Raw genomic sequence first — 25,862 nt, 5'->3', positions numbered from 1 at the left:
TTAAAATGTACTTAATAATTAAAATATTTCACGACCCATCAGAAAAAAAAATCTGATAATTTAGAAATAAAATAAATAAAAACAAATATTATTTTATATTGGTACCCCGGTGCGTGCGACTCGTTGGATGTACACATAGGATGGCAACATAGCGTGTTCGAACACGCTTCATCGGGTCTTACCCGCACAAAGCGAGATGGGTTTAACACAGAGACATGTTTAAACCCGATCCATCCCTATGCACACATATTCAAACTCGATGGTCTTTTTAATTAAATATAAAATCAATAAAAAAAGAAATTTACAATTTCTGGTTATGTAATTTGCATGTTTTTCATTTTTATCATGTTGTTAGTCAATTTACCGTCTTTGTAACTCATTTAGCATATAATATTTTTTAAGTAGATCACCTTTGCAACGGTCTCACGGTTTTATATCTTTGAAACGAGTTGACATGGTCCATACTTAGACATAAAACATAATACTATTTGTGAGTCGGGTTGGATCAGATATCCATATCACAAAATTGACATGTGATAATGTCTTACACGAGTTTTTGTTATTTAAGATGATGATGAGTACGACTACTAAATTTTTAAATTTTTCGGAATTTTACAAAATTATATTTTTATGATTTTGAATTGTTATATATAGCAGTCATAACATGTGTGTAGTAAAACTTTAAGTCTGTACTTGGATCGATAGATTTGAGATGACGAATTTCAATATTTCATACCCATTGATTTCAAATACTTGAATTGCTTGGATGAACAAAATTGAAGTTTGTATTTGTTAGGACCAATGGAATCCGGATGTTTCCACACTGGTATGATATTGTCCACTTTGGGTTTTAACCCTCATGATTTTGCTTTTGGAACCACCCAAAAGGCCTCATACCAATGGAGATATCATTTCATTTTTATTAACCCATGATCTTTCTCTAGATCTTTCAATGTGGGACTTTGGTTGCATTCCAACAATCCTCCCCTCAAACGAAGTTCCACTATTATTCTCATGGTTCGAGCTTCCCCTCAAGCCTTATTTGTCCTCCAATCGAGGTTACTCCACTTCACTGCGTTGGAGCGCACGCCTTACATGAATACTGGGAGCATAGACCACCTCGAGAGTTTAATCAAGGACTTTTACCGGGAGCCCTCACCTCCTTCGTTTAGGTATCGAGGATTCTACCCACACGGCTCGATCTAGACCATGGCTCTGATACCACTTGTTAGGACCAATGGAATCCGGATATCTCCACACTGGTATGATATTGTCCACTTTGGGTTTTAACCCTAATGGTTTTGCTTTTGGAACCACCCAAAAGGCCTCATACCAATGGAGATATCATTCCATCTTTATTAACCCATGATCTTTCTCTAGATCTTCCAATGTGGGACTTTGGTTGCATCCCAACAGTATTTTGAATTTATGGATTTGAAATTTCAAATCCATAATAATAATTAAATTAGTTTGTTTGAGCAAATCCACTTGAAAATATATTTCAAATAGCTATTTCTTTTAGAATTATTTTTTTGGATTTCAATCTATTATAACATGAAATCATTCCAAATGCTCCGCTTAAATCTTTCCTCAAATCAAAATCCTTTAAGGACTAAGATATACCACTTGGCTATTGGGATGTTAGGGATGACAATGAGATTTGTCTGGCAAACCCAGGAACTTTCCGTCCTTACTTTTGCCCCACTGCCCCAAACCTGGTGGGTCCGATCCAAATTGGAGTAATTGAACCTACTAATTTTTTTCTTCAGTTTTAGTTACACAATATAACACGTTTAAAAAATAATAAAACATAAAACTTATTTTCCAAATTTATAAAGATAATATTAATGAATAAAAAAATGTCATTACAAATTAAAATCTATTAATTTATATTCAACTCGTAACAAAAGAAAAATCATAACTAGATATTTTTATATTAAACATAGCAGAATAAAATAAACTTAGTCAATACTAAAATATTATGAACGAAAGTTATCATTATTCAATATAATAAAAAATATAAATAGATTAGTGATAACACACATACATCTATACTTATATACTATTTTATAATAGTTGAGAGACTGATAAAAACTATTTTGATGAGGACACCAACTTCTCTTCTTAATCTACCCTTTTATTTATGATTAATATTAACTATTCCCTTCCATTTGTGTGCTTGGAATATTTGTGCGGTTATTTCTTCCTAATCTATCCTTTTATTTACGATTAATATTAATCATCTCTTTCCATTTTTGTACTTGGAATATTTGTGCGGTTGATTCATTGCCTTTCATTATTTAAGTACACAATGTTTTAGTCTCACGGTGTTTTAATATCATGAATGTTTAATATATTAGCCTCATATATTCATGACACACGTATATGCCTAGGTGACTAGTATATATAATGGCGAGATAGGTTCGATGTGGGTATCCTAAACGTACATTATGGATTTATTAATTTCATTGCATAACGTTCGTTTTATAAAAATGACTTATGAAACCGTTTCATAAAAGTTTTGTATACTAAGAATACCTATGTGGGGATGAGCCAAATGTTAACACATAAGTTGAAAGTGATATGCAATGAAATTACCATACTACTCTTCCAATTACAATACTTAAAATTCCATGTTCTCCCATGTCCCACACGTATTTCAATAGGATAACATAAATCTTGCGCCACGAAGGCGCACAATATATGCACACAAAGTTGCAATAACACCAAAATTTAAGAACACCCCATTCGAAAAAAATAAATAAATAAAAATCAAGAAACATAGGAAGAAAATTACCATACAATCTTAGACTAAATTGTTAAATCACATCAAGGATTTGAGAGATCGAGCTTTGATCGGTTTTCGGGCTTTCTTTTTGCTAATCGCTTTGATTTTCTCAACTTCGTCCTCGTACTCGTCCCGATCTTCAATTTCCACATCCTCAATGTCGCACGAGGAGGATGCTTCATTGTCGTCATCAAGATCATTCTTGGGAATGTTAAATTCTTCATTAATATTCTTGCTAACTTCCCCTCTTTTCTTTCCACACCGCGGTCCGAAACCCGAATAATAGTAGAATACATATGGATTTGACAAAGATTGTGCCGCCCGTTTCTTGATTCCTGGGCCGCCCCGAGCCTCCACCGACGATTTTTCCGAGTTCTTGGTGGTAGAATGCGCGGAGTTATTGCTATAGCCTCGTACCATGATTAGATGGTGCTCGCATAGTGAATTGCCTTTGGCAGCCTCTCTTCGGCATTGGCAGCTCTTGCCATCAGTCTTGCAGCACATATTAATCAGGTCGTCTTTCGGAGAAGTGCCCACTTCCTGCTCCGTCTCATTCGAGGCAGCTCCTACGGAATTGGTGCCGGAATGCTCCCATTTCGTTGCTTTATTTAACTCATCCATCCACTCTCTAATCACCAAAAGAATCGACAGGAGAAAAATAGATCCATTTCAGTTAATGATTCAAGCAGTATTTAGCTAATTGATAGGGGAAAATACACCAAAATCATGTTCCTCGTAAGAACCCTAGAGATTATTCTGCAAAACGATAATACAGGAGCAAACTTAGATTCTATACCAAGTAAATAAAATTTGAAAACTTCACCTCTTAATCACTGCAATAGAGTCTCTCGAGCTCCCATTTCCAGCGAAACTATCGTTCCCATTGACCTGCGCAAAAATTTCCCCGTGTCGAGAAAATGGAAGCATCGATGCTATAATAACGCAAGAAAGATAAAACCCAGAAAGGAAATAGAATTCTGAACATCACGAAAAAGGAATTAAATGGTGGGATTGAATGTTTCATCAGAACCCTAAAATTGATCTGAAGAAAACCCTAAAAGAAAACCAAGGATAATGGTAGAAAATGATGGAAAATTGACGAAAGTAACAGAAGGGGGCAACAGATCTGCACCAGCTAGGGAAATGGTGCTAGCTCGGAGGACATTGAACTCACCTGGGACGACGGCATAGGCGGAGGAGATGGCGGCGGCGGCGAGAAGTTCATCACGTCCCATGGGGATTGATTGAGCTGACAAATATGCGCTTGAGGAAGAGTTCCGGGATCCAGAGAAGACGTCGCATAGAGTAGAGTAGAAATTTTGGCACGCTTGCGTATTCTCATGGCGGAATGAAGGGGTTTTCCCCTGAGCCGACAAAAGATCGAGGGGGTAGGGGGAGAGGTAGACTCTGAGGATGAAGATGGCGATCCAAAGTTTATATATATTAATAATAATAATAATAATTATTATTATTATTATTGTGTTTATTTTTCTTTAAAAAAAGATCTATATGTTTATTTTTAATAATAAAAGATCAATAAATCTTCAATAACATAAGTTGTATTTGATTTTAGTTTTATCAGATCAAAAAAATTCTTGGAATCTATGATTCATATAAAAAATGCTTCTTCATTCTCTAGGTCCTCAACAGTTTTTCGATTGAAATTCAATACAAAACGTTGAAAATTTGATGTAGTAATTATATTTGAGCACAAAATGTTTTAGATCTGATATTGATATCTGATTTTTGAGTACTCGAACATGTATAACAAGTATTGATATTAATGAGACGTCTTATCTCGGATGAAAATCGGAACAAAATATTGAAAATATATAACTAATACATGATATTTGAGTATAATATATTTTAGATATTGTACTAATATATGATTTTTGAGTTCCCATACATATATGTCAATTATTATATTAATTACACGTGTCTTTTTCTGATGAAAATCGGTACAAAAAATTTAAAATGCGATATTAATCAGTATAAATTTTTTTAAAATATGATACTAGTATATAATATTTGAGTACACAAACAAATGTACTAAGTATTGGTATAAAATACTTATTTCAATTTTATATTCAAAATTTTACCTTTTGTAACAGATCTAAAACAGCTAGTACTAAAATATCATATATTACTTCTAGATTTTCAATGTTTTGTATCGAATTTCATCCGAAAAAATACATATGATTCCAGAGATTGCGAAAATATTTTTTTTGTGAATCAGAAACCGCATAAATTTGTTTTGATCTAACATTGACTGAACACAAACAATACTATAATATTAGAGATTTAAAAACAAATCTCCCCAATTTAAATTGTGCATATACTGATATACATATAGGAAGTTGCATACACAGGTGTACCTATCCGGTTGGAAATTTTATAATAAATAAATATCTAAAACATTGTTTTTTTAATTTATTTATAATTGTATAGATATTATACCTCGGCACATGCGCAATGCTGGCATCTATCAAGACATCACTAATTTATTTGCTCTTATTGATGAGCAATCGATACTCGATCTTTGAGTTATTATATGATTTAAAATATCGAGTTATATTATTAGAATCATCTATAATTTTTGATAAAACGAGTTAAAATGATCTTAATTTACCAAATTTCAATTGTAAAGTCACAATATTATATTTAAATTTTATGAGAAACATCATTGCACTAATATATTTCAGTTTCCTTGTACAATTTTTTTTTTGATCACATGACTTGATTGAAATTTTCATGTCAAAAATTACTAAGATTATATTTTTTACTGTATATTTTTAAAATTTTTCATTTTTTTGTCTAGAGTAGGTCTATTGTGAGACGATCTCACGAATCTTTATATATGAGACGGGTCAATCATACCGATATGCACAATAAAAAGTAATACTCTTAGTATAAAAAGTAATATTTTTCATGGATGACCCAAAGAAGAGATCCGTCTCACAAAATACGACCCGTAAGACTGTCTCACACAAGTTTTTGTCTTTTGTCTCTTAATTTAAGATAAATTGTAACAAATTATTTTAATACATATATGCAATAAAATTTGTTTACCATATAAAAAATTTCTATGACAATATGCAAGTAGTTAATAAAATAATTTGCATGGTGCATTATATTTTACCTTTAATATTTAAAATTTCCTCGTGTCCTTTTTATCTTCAGTTTAATAATTTTTGCTAAAAACTACGGTAGAACGGTTTACATATTGGATAAGATATCATTTAAATTGAATTTTCAGAAAATAAAATTATGATTCTTACAAAGTTAAGTGGCTAACGTCTACATCATGACAAATATGTTCAGTTGAGGTTCCTATCATAAGATAAAATAATACCTTCCACCGCTTGCGACAAATACTTGTCAAAAAATGTTTGTAATTAATCGTGTAACGGGTTTTTGAGGACTCACAAAATACTATAAACAATATCATAATCTGTTCGACGTATAGCAATGTGTCAACGATTTAGCTTTTACCCGTGACAACGGTTTATTACAAACTTGACAGTTAACGTCATAGAGCTCAAGGTGAGATTTTTTTCATTTTAATGTAAATTTGAGCTCCTGTCTTTTTTTTATTTATTGAAAGATATTTATGTCATTGAACTACATAAGAGATTCTGAAAACATGATATACTTTTTATAAAATATCATTAGCAAATATTTTGTCACATATCTATTGACCAATGGTACCTTGAATTCTAATTTGAGATTAAATTTTGATTTTGAGACCCGTATAAAACATGAAGCCGAATTTTTTTTAAAAAAAAAACTAAATAATTTAGTATCTTCCACTAATTTTTTCGATAATTTTTATAAACAAATAACAAATAAATATATACATGTGTGTGTGTGAAGAACTGACACCATATTAATTTATTTTAAAATCATTTAAGATTAAAAAAATTATATATTTTAACAATTTTTTCGGAAAAAACTTTGATTTATTACAACCTTATTATTTAGTTATCATCTTACATATAAAACTATGAAGTTTTATGATATACTCAATTTTCAGGTATGGTCATATGCTTAGTGCTGTACATTTATGGATCCAAAGCAATTAAATAGATTTGAAATCCATTAATTTAAAATTTATTGCTTCAAATCCTATTTTCAAGCACAACCTTACATCTGTGGATTTCATCAAATCCATTTAATACATGAGTAGGTCTCTTGTGAGACGGAATCACGAATTTTTATCTGTGAGACGGGTCAATCCTACCGATATTCACAATAAAAAGTAATACTTTTTCATGGATGACCCAAATAAGAGATCTGTCTCACAAAATACATCCCGTGAGATCGTCTCACACAATTTTTTGTCTTAATTACATATTTATAGTCCACTGAATTAGTAAACTTTTTATTCAGTGTAAATAATATTCAGTTTACAAGGAAAATCGTTGTTCATTTTTTTACTACCATCTAGAAAATAGCATTTTAGCTCTCATATTAAAACCTAAAAAATACATAACTGCCTACATAAAATAAATGATTAAGTTATATAGAGTACGTCTCTTATGAGACAGTCTCATAGATAACTGAACAAAGTAGGTTTCTTGTGAAACGTTCTTACAGATATTTATTCGTGAGACAGACAGATCAACGCTGTCTATAATTATAATAAAAAGTAATATTTTGACATAAAAATTAATAATTTTTTTATTGGTGATCTAAATTAAATATCCATCTAAAAAATTTGATACTTAAAATAGTCATGAATATGTTTTTGTCAGTTATGTAATAAAAATATAGTTATAATTTATTATTAAATCAATTTAAGATTAGTTAGTATAAGAAAGATAACTTTAATTATATAATAATATTATTTATTATTGTTAAAGAGGAGAGTTTTTTTAAACATAAATAAATAATCATATAGGGAAAAAAGTGGAAGAAGATAGAGACTGTCAGTAACGGTCACTTCTTCCCATATTTCAAACAATATACAAAACCCTAACCCAGACAGGCACAGCCCCACCAAAACTCGACCGTTTCGCCTTTCTTTATGCTCTGCAACGCAGAATGTGAAGATCCTCTTGCTCTTGGATTTTATGCTGCTCTCTTGCTATCTGGTCCAATAATTCTCCAAAATCAAGAGAACAAGGGGGTGTAAATGGGTTGTTTTCTCGGGTGTTTTGGAGATGCGAAAGATCGGTCGAGTCGGAGACAGAGGATTCATCGGGCGGATCATCAAGTAAAAGTAAATACCCATTTGTTAGTTTGATTTGGTTCCGTATGGAATTTTTATAGAAATGGTGAAATTGTTTTGTTTGTTAGTTTGTGTAATTAATTTCGGATCCTCGATTTTATTTTTTAAGTCCTAGTTCTTCTTTCTTCTTCTTTTTTGTTTTCTGCTTGAGTGAGTTGAAAGTTTGTCCAAATAGGAAGAGATTCATGAATGATTCTTTAATTTGATTCCTTGTGTTTCTCCAAATGATGACATTTCATAAATTCTATTTATATAACTTTTATTATTTGGAGCTGATCCAGCAGTTTAGTCATGCCTACTTGATTTATATAAATGTATATCGCGATTTGATTTCGAAATTTACATGTTTGTTTCTTATGGTAAACTGACGTGATGATTTGTTTCTGCAGCAAAAAAGAGTAGGAAGTTTTCAGCAGCAAAGCGTGTTTCTTGCAGGTCAGAGCATCACAGAGCCGCCACCTCCCAGCTTGGTTTCCGAGTTGCAGTGAGCACTTGATTCTTTTCCGAAACTTGTTGTTACTTGTTCTAGCTCTTATTCCATGAGATTGATTGTACAATTTTCTTGATTTTGTTTGTAGAAATAGACCAGAGGGAGAAGAGCAGCAGTTGAGTCCGAGCCCAAGAAAAAGAGTTACGTTTAATTCAAACATCACTACGTATGAGCACTATTCACTCTGTGAAAGCACCGATTCCCTACCAGAGGGTAACCCAAATGTTCAGGAAGAAAAGGAGAGAAATCCTAAAAGTTCAAGTCAACCACTATTTGAAGATGAGAATCCAGTCAAATCCTGCTTCGTATCATATCCTCCGAATCACAGATACCATGATGCCAGAGACAGTGATGATGAAGCGGAAGAGTACACTGATAGTGACTTGGATGATTCAGAAGATGACTACGAAGATGATATAGATTGTACATCAGATGGCCGAGAAATGATGTGGCCTGGATCAACTTTAATACAATCTTTGGAATCTAGAACAGAGAATCAATCAGCTGGTGTTATCAAGAAGACTCAGTTACTCGAAGAAGATGGAACTCTTGGATCACAATCTCAAGCAAGAAATAGAAGTGATTATATTAATTCTGTGTTGAACCCTGTGGAGAATGTAACACAATGGAAAGCTGCCAAATCTAAAGGAACACGTTTGTTGAAGTCACAGAAAGAGAACAATCAAACATTATTTGCCCTCAGTGTAAGATGTGATCAATTCAAGAATTCGAATCAAGAAATCGCCGTGGATGCAAGTCTTTCGAATTGGTTGGTTTCCTCAGAATCCACACTCCCCAAAAAGAAGAATAGTTCCAGTGACATCGAGTACGTTAACATGTCCAAAGGATAAAGTGGTTACCAACTCGTTTTGAGACAAGATCGTAGATAACTCAAAATCAAGACTCTGCTGAAGATTAACAAGCCATTGAGAGATCCTTGGGAAGCTTGTGAGATTGTTATGAACGAATTCGATGTGTGTGCGTGTGGTGTGAATTCTTGATTGATTCATTTGGATTCTTTTATTTGTTTGTTGTATTATTATTTTGTATTTTATATGTATGCGTGTTGATTTAATGGATTGATTACCCCGCTAATCAATAACTATCTTACAATTTTTTCCAAAAGAAATTAATGAAATTACATTTTACAAATATGACATTTTGTGTATTTAGAGCTTAAAATGTGTAATACGTCAGACTTGAGGGTATATGATTTCTGTTTAACAACATTGGGGTTAAACTCCAATTAATATTTCGTAGGGATTTTAAGCAACTTTGACTTTTCACATAAGAGTTGAGTTTGACAATGTGAAACAAGAAGATTTTGAACCATACAAGAATCTGAATAAATAATTATTCTCCACCTTTAATTCGCGATTATTTAAGCACCATATTTGAGCACACGAGTTCAAGTGAGTCAAGCTAATCACGAATAACTTATGAACAAAATTTGATTTGATCGAACTCGATTTGAATTTAAGCAACTCGATATGTGCATCAAGTTTTTCTTGTACAAGCTCTTCCAAGAAACTAAAATTTGAAATTGATTACTCGATCGAATTTGAATTCAAACATACACCACCAGTGAGTATGCTTTGGGAGATGCAAAAATTGGGTTTTCGTTTGAAGAAAATAGTATGTCAGAAAAAAAGAAAACCCAACTCTATTATATTTTTTAGAGTGTAACAGTATATTTCGTAATTTTTTGTAAAAAAAATTATAATTTTGTCGCCCCGAATCTATATATTCTCATCAACCCTCTCGAACCCGTAGATCCACCACTATGAAAGGGGATGCACAAATCAGTTTTGCTTCTACAAAGGGGTAAACATAAATAAATGACATTTTACCGCAAGTAATCAAGGTTAAGTGATCAAAAGCAATCCATGATAAACTCAAGTCTAATATGGAAAATCAAATTGCTTCAGGACATAACTGCAACTATCTCAAACTGAATTGCTCTGAATGAGTAAGAAAACAATAACAAAATTTCAATACTAAACAATAGCATTGGCAGCGCTAGCAATCCTCGGCCAGAGATCAGCACACTCCTTTCCAATCGGGCCCGTGATGGCCGACCCTAAAAACCAAACAAATGCAACGAATTAAAACAGTACCGTCTGTAAAATTTGAAGAAATGCCAACGAAAATAGAGCAAGTGAGCTACTTGACAATACTGGCACTGCTTATACCCCCAAACTTAGTTCCAAAACAGTATGAAATGAGCTATTGTCCATTGCCCGTGACAACAGGCATCTAACAACTCTTCTTGAAGTAAAAAAGAGTAAATTTTTAGACAAATATGGTTTATAAAATGACACATTACCTTTCATTTCACCCTTGGGATTCACAATGACCCCAGCATTATCTGTGGATGCAAAAGGCAAAGATTAACAAATGTTGCCATCAACTAAACATGATTGAACTTAAAAAAATTATCATTTTGCAAGTTTTCTTAACATCCATGCTGTCATATTGAAAGTGGAACCATTTCGCAGATTTATGAACATGTGTTGACATCAAGTAAACAGGATTGAACTTGAACAAACATCATTTTGCAAGTTTTCTAAACATTCACGCTATCACATTGAAACTGGGAACATTTCGCAAATTTATTAACATGTAGTAGTCGGCCATCCTAGGAAAAAAGCACTATTCGTCCAAGAGCCAACCTTATGGTTTTCCATCAGTGAACTGTTGCAGAAATTTTTGGGATTAGTCATTTCTGAATGGGAATGTAAAAGGGCATATCAAGACCACACCCTGATACCTACAATTAAGGAAAAATAAAAGATTTCCTTGCCGCTACTAAGCAGGCCTGGTTAACTAACGCAGTAAACAACATAACGACAAATTTAAAACCAGTGGTAGAAAGTTTAGCGTGCTATCATCACGAGCACATGAGTATTCCAGGAGCCAATATACAAATAGAGTGGACAAATCAAACATTCAATGGAATTCGGGAGGCAAAAATTGGAACTTCAGAAAAATTTCACATAAAGTCTTAATTTTGTTTTCTTTGGCAGTTGCCTCTAATATATGCACAGGTATAATATATGTATATGTGATAATATGCACGTGTATATATGTAATATTAAATTCAAGCAACCAATGAGATCATAAATACAAGTGAAATCAGGAATCACGCAACAAGCAACCGTACAATCAAACCAGGAGCAGCAGGAAGGAAAAAAAAAGAAGCTAACAAAACCTAAGTTTGCGTCCGCTAGGACGAAATACCTTCGAAGTACATGAAAACACCGTCCTTTCGGCGCCAAGGCTTGCGTTGGCGAACGATAACGGCTGGCATAACCTTCTTCCTGAGATCCGGTTTCCCCTTCTTCACAGTAGCCATCACCATGTCGCCGACGCAAGCTGAGGGAAGCCTGTTGAGCCTTCCCTTGATTCCCTTGACCGATATAATGTAGAGATTCTTCGCCCCAGTGTTGTCGGCGCAGTTCACCGTCGCCGCCACCGGTAGACCCAGTGACATCCTGAACTTGTTCCCCGCCGATCCTCCGCGTCCTGCTCAAAAACAGAAGAATTTCAGAAACAAAAATAGCAGCAAACGATTGTATTAGAAATGGAAACATAGAAGAAGAGTTTTCAATTCAAGATCATACCTCGCTTCGACATTTTTACAGTCCTCGAAATCCAACTGAAATCCGGAGTATGGAAGGATCTAGGGTTTTATAGGATTTGGGCTGGGCCTTTGCCCTTTTTCTTTAAATGGGCTGGGTTTCATATATTTTTCGGATTTATATTTCATTGAACTATTAATTTTTTTAAAAATAATTCTCAATACCACGTTTCGACAGAGGCGTCGAAATCAGATACGATCTACCAATCCGACACTATTCAACTCGAAAAAAATCAAGTTTGAGTTTGGAGTTTTTGGGTTCAGGTCAGATCAGATTGGACCCGATGCTGACCCGAAAAAATTGATCGGGTTGGGTTGGGTTCGAACCCGAAAATTTTAATTTATTTAAAAAAATATAATTAATAAATATTGGCTATATTTTTATATATTATATTTCTGAAAAAATATTTATTGTATATTTATATAATAAATTTTCATAATTTAATATTTATTTTGATATTTTTTATTTTCTAAACAATTGTTTATTTGATTTAATAAATTTATTTTATTTTTCTACAATTAGACTTTCAGATTTAAATCATATATATGAGGGAGATATTGTAATTATGTGTTTAAATTAAAAAAATTATATTTTTTTTGAATTTTATTTATTTTTCTTAAAAAATTTTTTTAAAAAAAATCGAAATCGAGTTAATTGGATTGAACAGGTTGATCGGGTTCGGGCTCGGGTTCGAGTTGGACAATTTTTGAATAGTATTGTTGGTCAACCCGACCCAACCCCCACCCGAATTGACACTCTTACATCTCGACGAAATAATATAAAACTAAAACTCGTTACCGCTCAACTACGACAATTTATAGGATAAAAAAAAATAATATGACAACTTACGTGAAATTCGACAAATTTCCTTCAATTTTAATTTCATGGATTTTTTAATATGTTATAATATACAAACATAAATATAAGATTAATTCATAAAAAATATAAGATTATATTAATTAATTAATTTTTATTTATAAAAGAAATATTTCTTATTAGAACTAAATTTAGTTTTAATGAAAATCTATATCAATCAAATGTATTCTCCACAAGTCATTCTAATGTGGAAATCGTTAAATAGGAAAATTAACAGTTAAATTAAATATTATTCACACACTGCTTCGCGCACACACACGCATTCGCTCAATCGAAGATCCGTCGATCGATCGATTGATTCTCCCTACAAATTTTTACTCCGCACGCGAGCCTACCTCTTTATTTTCTCGTTTCGGGAACTACAAAAATTATATTTGCGCGTATAAATAATAAAGAAAGACGCTGTTTCAGGGACCAGTAGTTTTATATTTTCAGTTTTTGTGGTAATTCTTTACTATATATAATCGCAAGAACAAACCTTTGTGAGAGATTTTGTTCTGGGATTAAAACAATTATTTATTTGTTTGAACCCTAGAGATCTTTCCGATCTAGGGTTTTTGGGATCGCTGTGGTTTGTGGAGGTTTTTGCAGGGGGGAGAATGACTAATCATGGCGCTGCACCAGTGACCGTTACTCAGGTAATCTTATGGTTTGTTTACGTATTGCGTGATGTTTTGTTGTATGTTTCTTTTTTAAAAAGTCATCTTGCGAGTCCTTATGGGTGGATTTTTTTTTTATGAAATATTAGATTGGATCGTACTTCGTCCAGCAGTATTATCAGGTGTTTCAGCAGCAGCGGGATTATGTGCATCGGTTTTACACTGATGAAAGCTCTATGATTAGAATTGATGGGGATACAGTGAATCCTGCAAACGATATGATGGTGTGGACTTTAAACCCAATTTTCCTCTTTTCTTTGTTTCTTTTTAACATGATTATTGCTTTTGAGTGTCGATGTCCTTCTTCAGATTGAATTATGTTGAAATTTTGATTTATGGTGATGACTCGATGGTTTTTAGTTTTGACATCAGTGATCTAAGGATGATTTATTTTTGCTGGTTTCTAGTCTTTGGGGGCATGGAAATTGTTGTATAAAGAAATCTGTGTTTGCAATTTCCTTCTAGGTGACGGTTTCCTCTGTGATGTTTACCATATTTTCAAGATAAACTTTTTAGGTCATGTGTTTTGTTTCACTGTTTCTTTCAGAAAGCTACCAAAAGTCCATGTCTTCAATGCATATCTTTTTATTATTTAACTCCTACATAGTATGAGCTGCTGATGGAGTATTGCATAGTTTGATGTTAAAACATCTTAGAGCAATTCTGTTTTATTGAATTATGCACGTATTCTTTCTTTATTGAAAATATAACTAATGTGATCTACAAATTCTACGCCAAATGGTTGAATTTTTAACGCTAGAGTTACACGGCATATTTTGCTGACTCTAATGCTTAGTCATAACCATATATGAAACATGGAATTATGAAACTATTGAACTTTGGCATTGGTATGCATAAAAAATGTCTTTTTCTTTTTTGACATGTTAATGGTGTTAAAAGTCACATCATCCAGAAGACAAAGATGAGTAACCGGACGGTGTTTAATTCTTCCTGCTTTGCCTTGTGGAATGATCTTCTGAAAACTTTCTTCAAATGCCATTCCTAGAGATCTGGATTATACATATGTAACTTGAATTATATGAAAGAGATCCTGTTTATTGAATTTGTCTGTTGTATGAATCGATGAACTGACATGATTTGTGATCCAACAGCAGCAGTCCGCATTTCTTAATTTTCAGTATTGAGAACTATCCAATGAATCCTGCTTCTAACAAGATTTTGTGTCACTAACTTACAGTTACATTTATGCTTTCTGCTGTTGCACGTACCTTTCACCGTTGATATCTATTTACTGTATCTGTACTTTGTGCAAATTATACAAAAGTCATTTGCTGCATTTGGTGGTTAACTTAGGAGATCATGTACATTATTTCCCCTTCTATATGTGTATGTCATGCTTATTTCCTTTTTCCTGCAGCAAATTCATCAGCTAATAATGTCGCTAGATATCACTGGAATTGAAATCAAGACAATAAATTCCCTTCAATCTTGGAATGAAGGTGTTCTCGTGGTTGTTACTGGTTCTTTGAAATCTAGAGATACTACCAGGTGGAAGAAATTTGTGCAGACTTTCTTTCTCGCCCCACAAGAGAAAGGTTATTTTGTTCTGAATGATATGTTTCACTTTGGTGATGAGGAAGTTGGTCCCCAGTCTTCAGCTCCAGAAGTGCAGGAACAGGCTTCCGATTATAAACCAACTGTTCCTACCAACCTTCCTGATCCACCTGGTAAGTTGGCTAATCGGTTGAGCTTTTTTTGAGATTTCAGTACTCGATACTTCCTTGTAGACAGAAATTTCTTTCTTACGAATTCCTTTGTTAACCACTTTTGAAGGCAAAAATAAAAAAATCCTTTGGCACAGGTAGTAGAGGCAGGCATTATCAGCTCCAAATGGTCTTACACATGTTTTGTATGGATGCTGTTTAGCTTTAGACTTTTAAAAAAAATATCTTTATCATCATCAATAATCACTTTTTATGCATTCACTCACTTTTTTCATATCAGTAATTGCATGTTTATGAATTCACTTTTGTCTTTCCTTCAATTGGGACTTTCCCTGTTTGTAAGTATGCTGTGGTTTTAGATTTCATTTGCAAAGTATTATGGTTAAAGTAAATGAAGTTCTGTCTTTGTATTTTCATATTCATACGCAAACACACTTTTTTCTTTCCACTCTCAAACAAAAATTTAAATGTTGAGATATATGTTGTTGTTGATGAAACATTTTTGTAAGGAGGAAAAAGGTATCTTGTGACTGTGTAATCATCAGGCTGAAGCATTTGTTTTGAACAGTATCAGACTATGCCTTGGAGGAGGAGGCTCGTGACTATGTTAACTCAGTTCATATTGAAGGAGATGAGCCTGACCATGAGTACGGTTATCAAGAATTCTATCATCAGGAGCCTGAGCCTGAGCCAGAACACGAGCCTGAAACTAATGAACTAGAAGTTGAAAATCCAGTGGAAGAAAATAGTGACTCGCATCAAAGTACCATGACTGCTTTGCCGGAGGCTCAGCTTTCTGCAGAGGAGGAACCGGAACCAGTATTAGAGCCTGAGAAGCTGACTTATGCTTCAATTGTGAGTGACATTTTGAGTAGATGTGGATCAGATGGTATAATTTGAGTCATCATATATACGTGTGTGTTTGATATCGTTGTAACAATATATAAATAATACCCTGCCTCTGTTTGATTTAGACTCAATGGAAGCATGACATATGACTCGAGCATGTAGATTTGATAGTCACATTTACTTTAGTGAGAAAGAAGGTCATTGGCAATCAATCCAGTATTATCAACTTTAGCTGATTGCTCATTGGTGTATCTGCTATCAGTTACATATTGGATATTGATATTGCAAGTGTTTCAAACTTTCAATTGAGGTTATACCCAGATTCCTGTATGCTGAAAGTGGTTTCCACTCATTTCCTATTTTTCTCTGTTTTTTGACATTTGAGCAGCATATTTTAACAATAGCACTTCCTTTGTGGTAGTTCTTTCAAATATATGTTCCTGGGGAAGTTATGTTAAAGCTAATTGCAATTTCCACTTTTTATTGCTTATTTCCTTTATTGATTTTTTTTGTTTTCGTTACATATTCTGACTGATTATTTTTCCTCCGCTTCGTGCTGTTTATATTTATATGCTTTCAACATGCGAAGTTGCGGGCGAAAGGAAAATCTTCATCATCAGTTAGCTATCCACCAGCATTCTCTCAGAGCACACCATATGTTTCAGACTGGAATCATGTGTCGCCGCCTTTACCCCAGCAGTCAATTCCCAGTGCGCTGAATACTGTTCCAGATGTCACGGAAGAAGCTTTTTCACAAGATGAAGGTAGGTTGTAAGTTTTATCTTTGTTTTATGGAAATGCTTATTTATTTAGTTCTACTGTTTGACTGTGTTGTGTTTTACGCTGAAGCTCATTTACTCTAAATGACATCTCTTCACTTTTACTGACATTAATAATGTGATGGGGAGTTTTAACATTGACAAAAGAAAAGTGAATTGGCCCGGGCCTAAGCTTGTATCTGATGGATATTTGAATGTTGGTTCATTTTTTTTGCTTGGGCCTTATGTCATGAAGAAACTAGGCATTTGTGGAGAATTTGTAAGATGTACCTAACGTATTGTGTTGACTTGTTGACACTAAGTTCTTACGGATGGAATTATACTTTTTCTTTCTTATTATTCAACTTCATTAACTTTGGCAAATATTTTCTCAGGAGAATCAAAATCCGTTTATGTGAGGAACTTGCCGTCTACAGTAATGACACTAGATATTCTACAAGAGTTTAAAATTTTCGGTAAAATCAAGCAGGATGGAGTTTTTTTGAGGAACCGCAAGGTTCTTTTTCATTCTGATGTTCCTTGATTTCATATGGCATCATGTGGTAATGTAATTTCATTATCTAAATGTGGCCATGGTTAACAGGATACTGGTGTTTGCTATGCCTTTGTCGAGTTTGAAGATGTGCAAAGTGTTCAGAACGCAATCAAGGTTGACAAATATCTCTCATTGACCGATTAAAATTTTTAATTTATTGGTTTCTCGAAGTCCTTGTGAATGCCTACATCTCCTTGAGGACTGATTCACTCAGTATGCCTCTTTAATAGATATCCATAGTACTGTCCCCCACTCTAACATATCTCTATGTTTCATTATGTTTTCAATCAGTGAGTTTGTCCTCCATCCACACCTCGCATAAATATCTATCCTCTCGGAATTTATTCTCCAGTATGTGTTATTGCTTTGTGTTTGTGTCATCCATTTGACAAATCTGCTGTGATGCAGGTTAACGTCGTAAAATTTGAGTCTTTAGATAATATTGGTCTTGGGATACCTTTATGTCTTGATCTTTGCTCAGATGCTTCCAACATATCCGTACCAATATTTTGCGATTTGTTCCATTTAGGATTAGTTTTGGGTGTCTGATGTGATATGGTTGTGAAGTTCTACTTTGTTCTCAATCTATATCTTTTTACATCAACTATGTGTTTGGTATCTGATTAGAATTTTCCTGTTTCTTTAGGCTTCTCCGATTCAATTGGCCGGAAGGCAAGTGTATATTGAGGAGAGGAGACCGAATAGTGGCCCAACTCGTGGTGGACGTATGTATCTCAAACTCCTCAGCCAAATGAAGAATTAGATTTTCCTTTTACTCGAATATGAAAGAAATCCCCTGTGATCCTATTAATTCTTCCTTGTATATAACCAATTTTTTGATAATATGTATCAGAAAGTTATATCATTGTTTAATTAATGCTGTCTGGAGCATAGTCTCTTATATATCTATGTATACATGGCTATTGTTATTTGATAACATGTTGCTGCTTTTGATTTTTCTTGATTGATTAGGCGGAAGGGGCCGAGGCAGAGGGGGGCTTGGTGGAAGGACTTTTGGAAGGGGAGGCGACCAAAATGGCAGCGAAACCAGCAGCCGCTTAAGAGCCAATGGTTTCCGTGGCATATGATGAAATAACACCCGCCCGAGTTAGAACCTGTGGCCTTTGATGAAATAACTTGTCTTCAAACGTTTCGATCGAGCAAGTTTTTGTAACAGAAGCAAATGCTTCCCGTTTCGTTTCTTATTTTTGTTTGGAAGGACATTTTCTTTGGGTGTCTTTTTTGTTTTGAAACTAATCCTTGTTTCCTTTTGGTTTCTTTTTTTTTCTTCCGTTTCAAGAGGAGCCTATCTGTACTTTGGAACATCTAACAAGGACCGTCATTGTGTGATTCTCGATTTGCCTTCTAGTATTCTCCTCTTTTAAAAACATTTATTTATATAAGTTATAATAAGACGAAAATCTTACTAATTTTGTTGTTAGATGTCAGGCTTCTCGGGTTTGGGTGTTTTCGGGTTGGGCATCCGAAAAATCGGACAGCATTTTTACTAACTCGATAGAAAATTTATGGGTAGTGTTACAGTGTGTTTGGCAACCAGGATTTGGGAAGATTTCATGGGAATTGGATTTCAAAATCCTATTTTTACTGTTTGGCAAGGTGATTTAAAAAAAAAGTCGGATTTGTTTAGAATTTTATGGGATTTCAATGAGTATATCTAAATCTCATCAAATTTGATAAGATTTGGTGGGATTTGGATTTTAAAAACATACAATTACTTTTTTATCCAAATAAAATTATGTTTATATGATTTCTAAGGGTAGTTTAGTAAAATTTTAAAATTTCAAATTCGAATCTTTTTTTCTCCAAACAAGAAATGAATTTTTAAATACTATTTTTAAATTTTAAACCAAACACCACATAGAATTTCAAATACTTGAATTTCTAAATCCAATTCCAAATCTATATTTTGAAAGAACCAAACATACTGTGAGGGTACTCAAAGTTATTGAAAGCATATAAAAACAGCAAAAATAATTAGATTCTTGTGTTTCTATGGGCAATGATCTTTGAGGTTTGTAAGTTGGGTACCGTGTAAAAGATTAGGAAAAGTTGTTTTTTTCGGTCTTGTATGTTTTTCTTTTATGCGATTTTGGTATTTTATGTTATAAAATTTCAATTTAAATTATATATTTTTCGATCTTCTGCGGTTTAAGTTTTTTCATTAGTATTGTTGATGTATAAGTGTTACATCATTTTCATGTCGAAAAAGATATTAGAGTTAACAAAAAAAAAAGATGGATGATTAAAATTAAAATTTAATAACATAGTATCAAACTCGTGAACAGAGAAGTATAAAAGGCCAAAGAAACAAATTTTCCAAAAACTAAAGAAACTAAAGACCCTGTCTACTTAATTACTAAGTTGGGTATCATGATATTTGAATTCTTATTCTCTCCAGTTTTTTTAAGTTGGTTGTGCTTTGAATTTTTAAAATATCGTATCTCACTTAATTTATAAAATATATATTTATGATTACTAATGTAAGTTGATAAAAAATTGCTCAACCTTTCACTAGGGATGTCAATGGGTCCGGGTTTTACCCAGACCCACAATGGACCCACCCCATTTGAGACGAGTTTGGACATACTAAATGGGTCATGGGGCGGGTCTCGGGTCTAATTTTTCAGACCCATCTGGGTATGGGGCGGGTCATGGGTCCTATAATACCCGCCCCATAACCTCCCCATATATGTGGATATAAATTGATATGTTCGCGAAGATGGTTGTGGGGTGAGGTGGAAGGTAAATAAATCACAGTTTTATTTTGTTATTGTACTTTCATTTTAATTTTGTTACTATACTTTCTCTCTTTAAATTACATTTTTTTACGGTTTTAAATTACAATTTTATTTTTTCAATTTATTTTCTCTATTTAATTTTGTAGGTCATTCTTCAAGTAATTTACCAACTTGTCATACCATCCTTGATGAAGAGGAAGATGATCATGAAGAATGTGTCTAAAATATTGATTACTCGCTGATTTTACATTGATATGTTTAAGTTCTGATGAGTGATTTTTGGGGATGACAAGACTTTTTTTGGAGAGCTAGTAACTTTTTTTTTAATGTAATTCATTACGTCGTGAAAATACTTTGTTTGTTATTATTAAGTGTTGGCGAAGACATGAATTAGTTATCTATTGTGTTTTATTTAGAGACTTATTTGTTTCATAATTCAGTCATGTGATAAGAAGATTACAGTTTTCATTTAAAAAAAATTCGGGTCTAACGGGTCTCGCAGGTCTACCCGACCCATTTCGTATTGGGGTGGGGTGGGTCCAAAGAATATTTAACCGGGGTGAGATGGGTAATGGGTCAAAGTTTTCTTCATGAGACGGGTCTTGGATTTAGCCATACCCGCCCTATTGACATCTCTACCTTTCACTAATGAATCAATTATTCACGAGTTTAAAATGGTAAAGAAAAGTCAATACAACTTAAATTGTTCAACATAGTAAACAATAGAGCAGATAAAAACTTTTATTATTCGTCCAAGAAAAATTGCATTGCACCATTTTTTTCTTAATATTTGATAAAAATCGCGATTAAAAATAGTAATCATAAACCGTACCACAAACATGGTTCGGTTATTTTTTCTGCCAAGAACTGCACCAAACAGTCATGTCTGAACTGCTTATCATAATATTTGATCTAGGATTATAATAATTTGTAAACAATATATTCAATTAACAAAATCGACATTCAATATATCTCAACTATCTTTAAAATTATTACTCCTACAAAGAGAACTCGATTTCTTCTTAATTATTTTTCATATTAGTATTTTATTAGAGTATTTATTTGTTATGCTACAAATATTTTGTTTGAAGTTTGAAAGTAAAAAAAAAGACAAAATAGTGTAAATGTCATTTTTATTGTGAATGTCTTGTTGTGCTCAATTATTAACTTAGTTTTGAATTTTGATTATTATTTTATCTAATTTTATCTTTGTATGATTTGAGCTATATTTTATATTTAAAAAACACTTATATTATTATTGTTTTCGAATAAATTTAAATATATATTATAATATTTGTCCATAAAAAACAACCGACCGTCTGAAATAGCTCAAAACTGTGAAACTAATTCTAGATATAAAATTGCGATTATTTTTTAGAAATACTAACATACCGCATATGACAATTCAATTTAAATTTTTTTTAAAAAAAAACAGCAAACCGCATCGTGATCATCCATGTATAAAACAAGTTAATAATTTGTAATTTTATACCTATAGTATATCTCAATCTAATTTTTTTTGAAGTTTTTTGTTATCAATTGAATTTTTTTTTAAAAATTGGATGTATTTATTAATTTATAATCTATTATGTACATACTGAAAACTAAATTATCGATTCTACAATAATTTTTATAAAAATATTTTTTTTAAAATTTTTTATTATACTAAATTAATATTATTTTTTAATCACATTTTATTAAAATATATCTGAGAATATAATATTGTATGTCTATATCAATAACTAAATTTTTATTTTTTGGATAAATAATTATTTTTCGCTATCCTAATAAAATTTTCTACTCCGTCGCATTGTTATTTAAAGAAAATTCTTATGGTTTGATTTGAATAACCATTTGAGCTCCACCCAAATCACGGTTCAGTTCGAATCACAGATTTAAATCGAGTTATTATTTAAAAACCAAACCTTGTTGATCCTTATTTGGATGAAATTCGGATAGAATAATTTTAATATGACAAAAATTTGTGTGAGACGGTCTCACAAGTCGTATTTTATGAGACATATATCTTATTTGAGTAATCCATGAAAAAATATTACTTTTTATGCTAAGAGTATTACTTTTTATTATGAATATCGATAAAGTTGATCTGTCTCACAGATAAAGATTAGTAAGAAATAAACCTACTCTTTTAACATATAAAAAAATGGATATTTTTCCCACATTTAATTAGTTATTAATTAATATTAATCTTTACGCCTCACGTTATTTTTGAAGAAGGGGACCCACGTTTCTCATCGGATTGCTGGGATGAGGTGTCCAAATCCCATTCGATAACTGGGTCCCACAGCTTGTCGGTTTGTTCGCTGGTGTAACGCCTTTTTTGTCCCACTACAGGGCGAGACACACTTCTTGTTGGCTAGCATGTGTTCTACTTCCATTCGTATTTATCTTTTAAATTTTTAACCTTTTTTTTATGTGATTCCTACACTCACTTTTAAAATTTTACTATTTATTTGTTATAATTCACATGCCAAATACTATAAAAATAATCCAAATTTAAATTCATGAGAGTAATAACTTGTTCATATTACTATAACGATCGAAATGTGATTGATGATTCTGGTCGATTGAGTTAGTTACACAGATAATCTATGAGACAGAGATGTATATTTTTTCTATGAAGATTTTTGACCTAATGGATGAGCCCGGGTGACTTGACCGGTACTGTGAGTATTTTTGACCTGTAAGATGAGCTTGAGTGACATGACATGCTATTTACTGTGAATACTCTTGATCGAATAGGATGAGCTCGGGTCAGATGATCTGCACAAACTCAAACAAGAAAATGTCAGTGGAGCGTCAGAAGGGTTTTCGGCATGACCACTCCGACGCTCAAGTCAATACACGACTCATTAAGTAGAGAGAGAATTTATTGAATGCAGTAGAATGCAATACTCATGTCACAAATGAATGAGCAAACATGTATATTTATATGGAAGAAGATGACCTCGATTGCAGCGCCTGGACACTGTTCTTGTTTAGATATTTAGTCATGCCATGTCTTTTGATAATACGTATTGCGACCCATGTTGTCCCTGATTTTTTCATGAGTATTGATTTGTCATGTTAGTGATTACGAGGTATGATGACCCATACTTATGGGCTCCACTCCCATTTCTTCATGGTCGCTCTGAGTAGGAAGAAACTGCCTGGACAGTTCCTGTTGGTGATTGGATAAGGTGAGCTCGAGTTGGATGACCTGTAAACATGAGGTGCACAGACTCTTCGATTACCCGTGGACAGGGTCCACGATCACTTAACTTAATCTTCTCGGGTGCCCCTCTTTGCATGGCCAGAGAAGACTCCAAAGCACTTGTGTGCTGTCATTGAGCCACCAAACTTAAATTCATACTCTCTAAATAAAATAAGTGTAATGGTGAGTAGGGTCGAATCTACAGAAAACGACAGATATATTTCTTTCGATAAAATACAATTAAAAATGGGGGATTTTTTTGATTAGAAATAAATAAAATAATAAAACTAATTTAACATGGAAGAAAAATAACTAATCAAGAGAAATAACTAATGAAATGTAAAATTTAATATTACTAAGCTCTGATTGAAAGAGGTTCTACTATTCAATTATATCATTGGTCATTGGTTAACAAATTATTTATTCATGCAGTTCCAAATAATTAACCTTAGATTTATAGGGATAACCGCTAAAATTCTTGTATTCTCCTAATTTAATTGACCGAACTCAGCATCCATTCAAAATTTATTATTAGTCAACTAAGTACGATAGCGTTCCATATTAATTAAAGATAGCATTTTCGTTTTGTGAAAATAATTAATCCTAAAATCTAACAATCGAGATAGATGCAACTGATAGATCCAGTTTCGTTGATTTATTTATATTCAATATGCTATGATAGCACAACGCACCTAATATGTCGCTACTCATGTACCAATCGTTCATGACAATTACGGATAACTGAATTCATGGATAACAATAGAAAATTATATACCGAATTAAATTGTCAGATTAATCAACATATAACTTTCATATAAATAAATCATAAACCAACAAATACTTGAACAAAACAAAAATATTAAATTATAGCGCAAAAGTCTCACAGTGTTAAAATAAATTGTAAAAATATCATTTGAATCAAAAATTAAACTTAGCTTAGAGTTCTTGAGAAGAAATAAAAAATTATTGCGCCTTTTTGGTTTTCACGTTTAGATGGAGGAATTCTTTTTTCAATTGTGAGCCTCCCTCTTGCTTCTTCACGTGTAGTTTGTTGAATGGGTTCAAGGAGAAAAACTCATCAACTAATGAAAACATAATGTAAAAAAAATACCAAAGAGAAATATAGAGTTTTTAGGGAATATAACTCTATCTTATATTTATTTATCTCAAGAACAAAATCTCTCTCCAAATATTTTTCATAAGTCAAACACTATAATTCGGAGTCTAAAATCTGGCATTATCTTCACAAATTTCGAATTTTACTGCTTGAAATTCTCGTCAGATTCAGTTGTCACAGGCAGCTGAAGAATAGTCACATGACGTGACCACACCTTGTGGAAAATCCACTTCTGAATTTTTTCTAGTTCTAGTCCTCTACAAAGTTCATATTGACAACTCTAAATATGATATAAAATCACATTTTTTAGCTCATATTTATCTAAAGAGCAGAAAAATTCATCATACAACAAAATAATATAAAAGTGTATCAATTAAGTACGTCGGAAGTAACAACAATGAGAATATGACAACAAAAAATACAAATTATTACGAGCCTATCAGTGCTGCAAGTGCCTGGGATGCCAAGGGCTTCCCTGACCGGCCATACACCTTTTTCACCCGGGCAGTATCATTCAATCTTGTCTTGCCCGACCAAGAATATGAGACTTGGCTTGTATGAGTCCATAGTGGTCTGATATGCTTCTCGAGTTGCTGAATGGCCGGTGTTGTTTAAATATGTTGCTATTTTTTTACCCGGACTGACTTCCACCTGGTCTCTTCTTGTCTTTTCGGGACCAACTCTGGACTGGTCTTGCTTTGGTCTTCCCTTCCTGCCCGAGTCCAAGGATGACTCGGGTCCCTTTCCATAACATCACCACTCCTCCTTAAATAGTCGGGTTAGAGTCATACTCGCTGTTCCGATTAGTCATGCTTGGACTCTGCTGAGAAGATAATTAATTCTTTCTTTCAAATCGGCTCCTACGAATGAAAATGAGCAATTTGAAGAGAATGACCTTCTCCCTGCGGACATGGAAAACTTCTCCGGTGTAGACAAGGCCATTGACTTTTTCCTTGACGATGAGTCGACTCTTGGCCTTGGAACATCCAATGTACTTGTTCAGCTGGTGATGAAAATATTCATTTTCTAGTCATATCTTTCTTTTCTTGAAAATTTTGCCAATTAGTCGGGATAACTGTAGGGTCTTGATCACTTATCGAGGACTACGTAGTCCAACACTTTGTAAAATTTTCTAAGTGTTGAAAAGTAACAGGGGTCTCATGCTTCATGGGATTGAATAAGGTGTCGGTGCCTCATACCTCTCAAGCTTAGATAAAGTGTAGGGACCTTATCTCTCTTA

The 25,862-nt window shown here is 33.2% G+C and overlaps 4 protein-coding genes across 5 annotated transcripts; 2 read left to right on the top strand and 2 right to left on the bottom strand.

Moving 5' to 3' along the window:
• Nucleotides 1-2,585: 2,585 nt before the first annotated feature.
• Nucleotides 2,586-4,196, bottom strand: LOC140979381 (uncharacterized). Its single transcript, XM_073444748.1, has 3 exons — nt 3,963-4,196; nt 3,612-3,676; nt 2,586-3,416 (listed from the first exon to the last, which is right to left on the bottom strand). Exons 1-3 carry the CDS (start codon nt 4,128-4,130, stop codon nt 2,825-2,827), a joined length of 825 nt encoding a protein of 274 aa, XP_073300849.1. The 5' UTR covers nt 4,131-4,196; the 3' UTR covers nt 2,586-2,824.
• A 3,538-nt stretch (nt 4,197-7,734) lies between these two features.
• On the top strand, nt 7,735-9,662 carry LOC140979240 (uncharacterized). The gene is made up of 3 exons (XM_073444571.1): nt 7,735-8,009; nt 8,408-8,502; nt 8,597-9,662. Exons 1-3 carry the CDS (start codon nt 7,923-7,925, stop codon nt 9,357-9,359), a joined length of 945 nt encoding a protein of 314 aa, XP_073300672.1. The 5' UTR covers nt 7,735-7,922; the 3' UTR covers nt 9,360-9,662.
• A 733-nt stretch (nt 9,663-10,395) lies between these two features.
• On the bottom strand, nt 10,396-12,226 carry LOC140978665 (large ribosomal subunit protein uL14). The gene is made up of 4 exons (XM_073443861.1): nt 12,132-12,226; nt 11,749-12,033; nt 10,835-10,876; nt 10,396-10,588 (listed from the first exon to the last, which is right to left on the bottom strand). The coding sequence occupies exons 1-4, from the start codon at nt 12,142-12,144 to the stop codon at nt 10,506-10,508; spliced, it is 423 nt and encodes a 140-aa protein (XP_073299962.1). The 5' UTR covers nt 12,145-12,226; the 3' UTR covers nt 10,396-10,505.
• Nucleotides 12,227-13,285: 1,059 nt separating this feature from the next.
• LOC140979681 (nuclear transport factor 2-like) lies at nt 13,286-18,903 on the top strand. 2 transcript variants are annotated; one of them, XM_073445189.1, is made up of 9 exons: nt 13,286-13,663; nt 13,774-13,908; nt 15,063-15,372; nt 15,944-16,224; nt 16,808-16,982; nt 17,372-17,493; nt 17,581-17,646; nt 18,179-18,257; nt 18,505-18,903. In XM_073445189.1, the coding sequence occupies exons 1-9, from the start codon at nt 13,625-13,627 to the stop codon at nt 18,618-18,620; spliced, it is 1,323 nt and encodes a 440-aa protein (XP_073301290.1). In that variant the 5' UTR covers nt 13,286-13,624; the 3' UTR covers nt 18,621-18,903. The 2 variants fall into 2 exon arrangements, with proteins under 2 accessions (XP_073301290.1, XP_073301289.1); XM_073445188.1 differs by having other exon boundaries at nt 13,289-13,663; nt 15,938-16,224.
• The last annotated feature ends 6,959 nt before the right edge of the window (nt 18,904-25,862 follow it).

Source organism: Primulina huaijiensis, chromosome 6 (assembly GCF_012295235.1).
Source record: "Primulina huaijiensis isolate GDHJ02 chromosome 6, ASM1229523v2, whole genome shotgun sequence".
Classification (NCBI taxonomy): Eukaryota; Viridiplantae; Streptophyta; class Magnoliopsida; order Lamiales; family Gesneriaceae; genus Primulina; species Primulina huaijiensis.
This window is presented reverse-complemented; position numbering and strand designations above follow the sequence as displayed.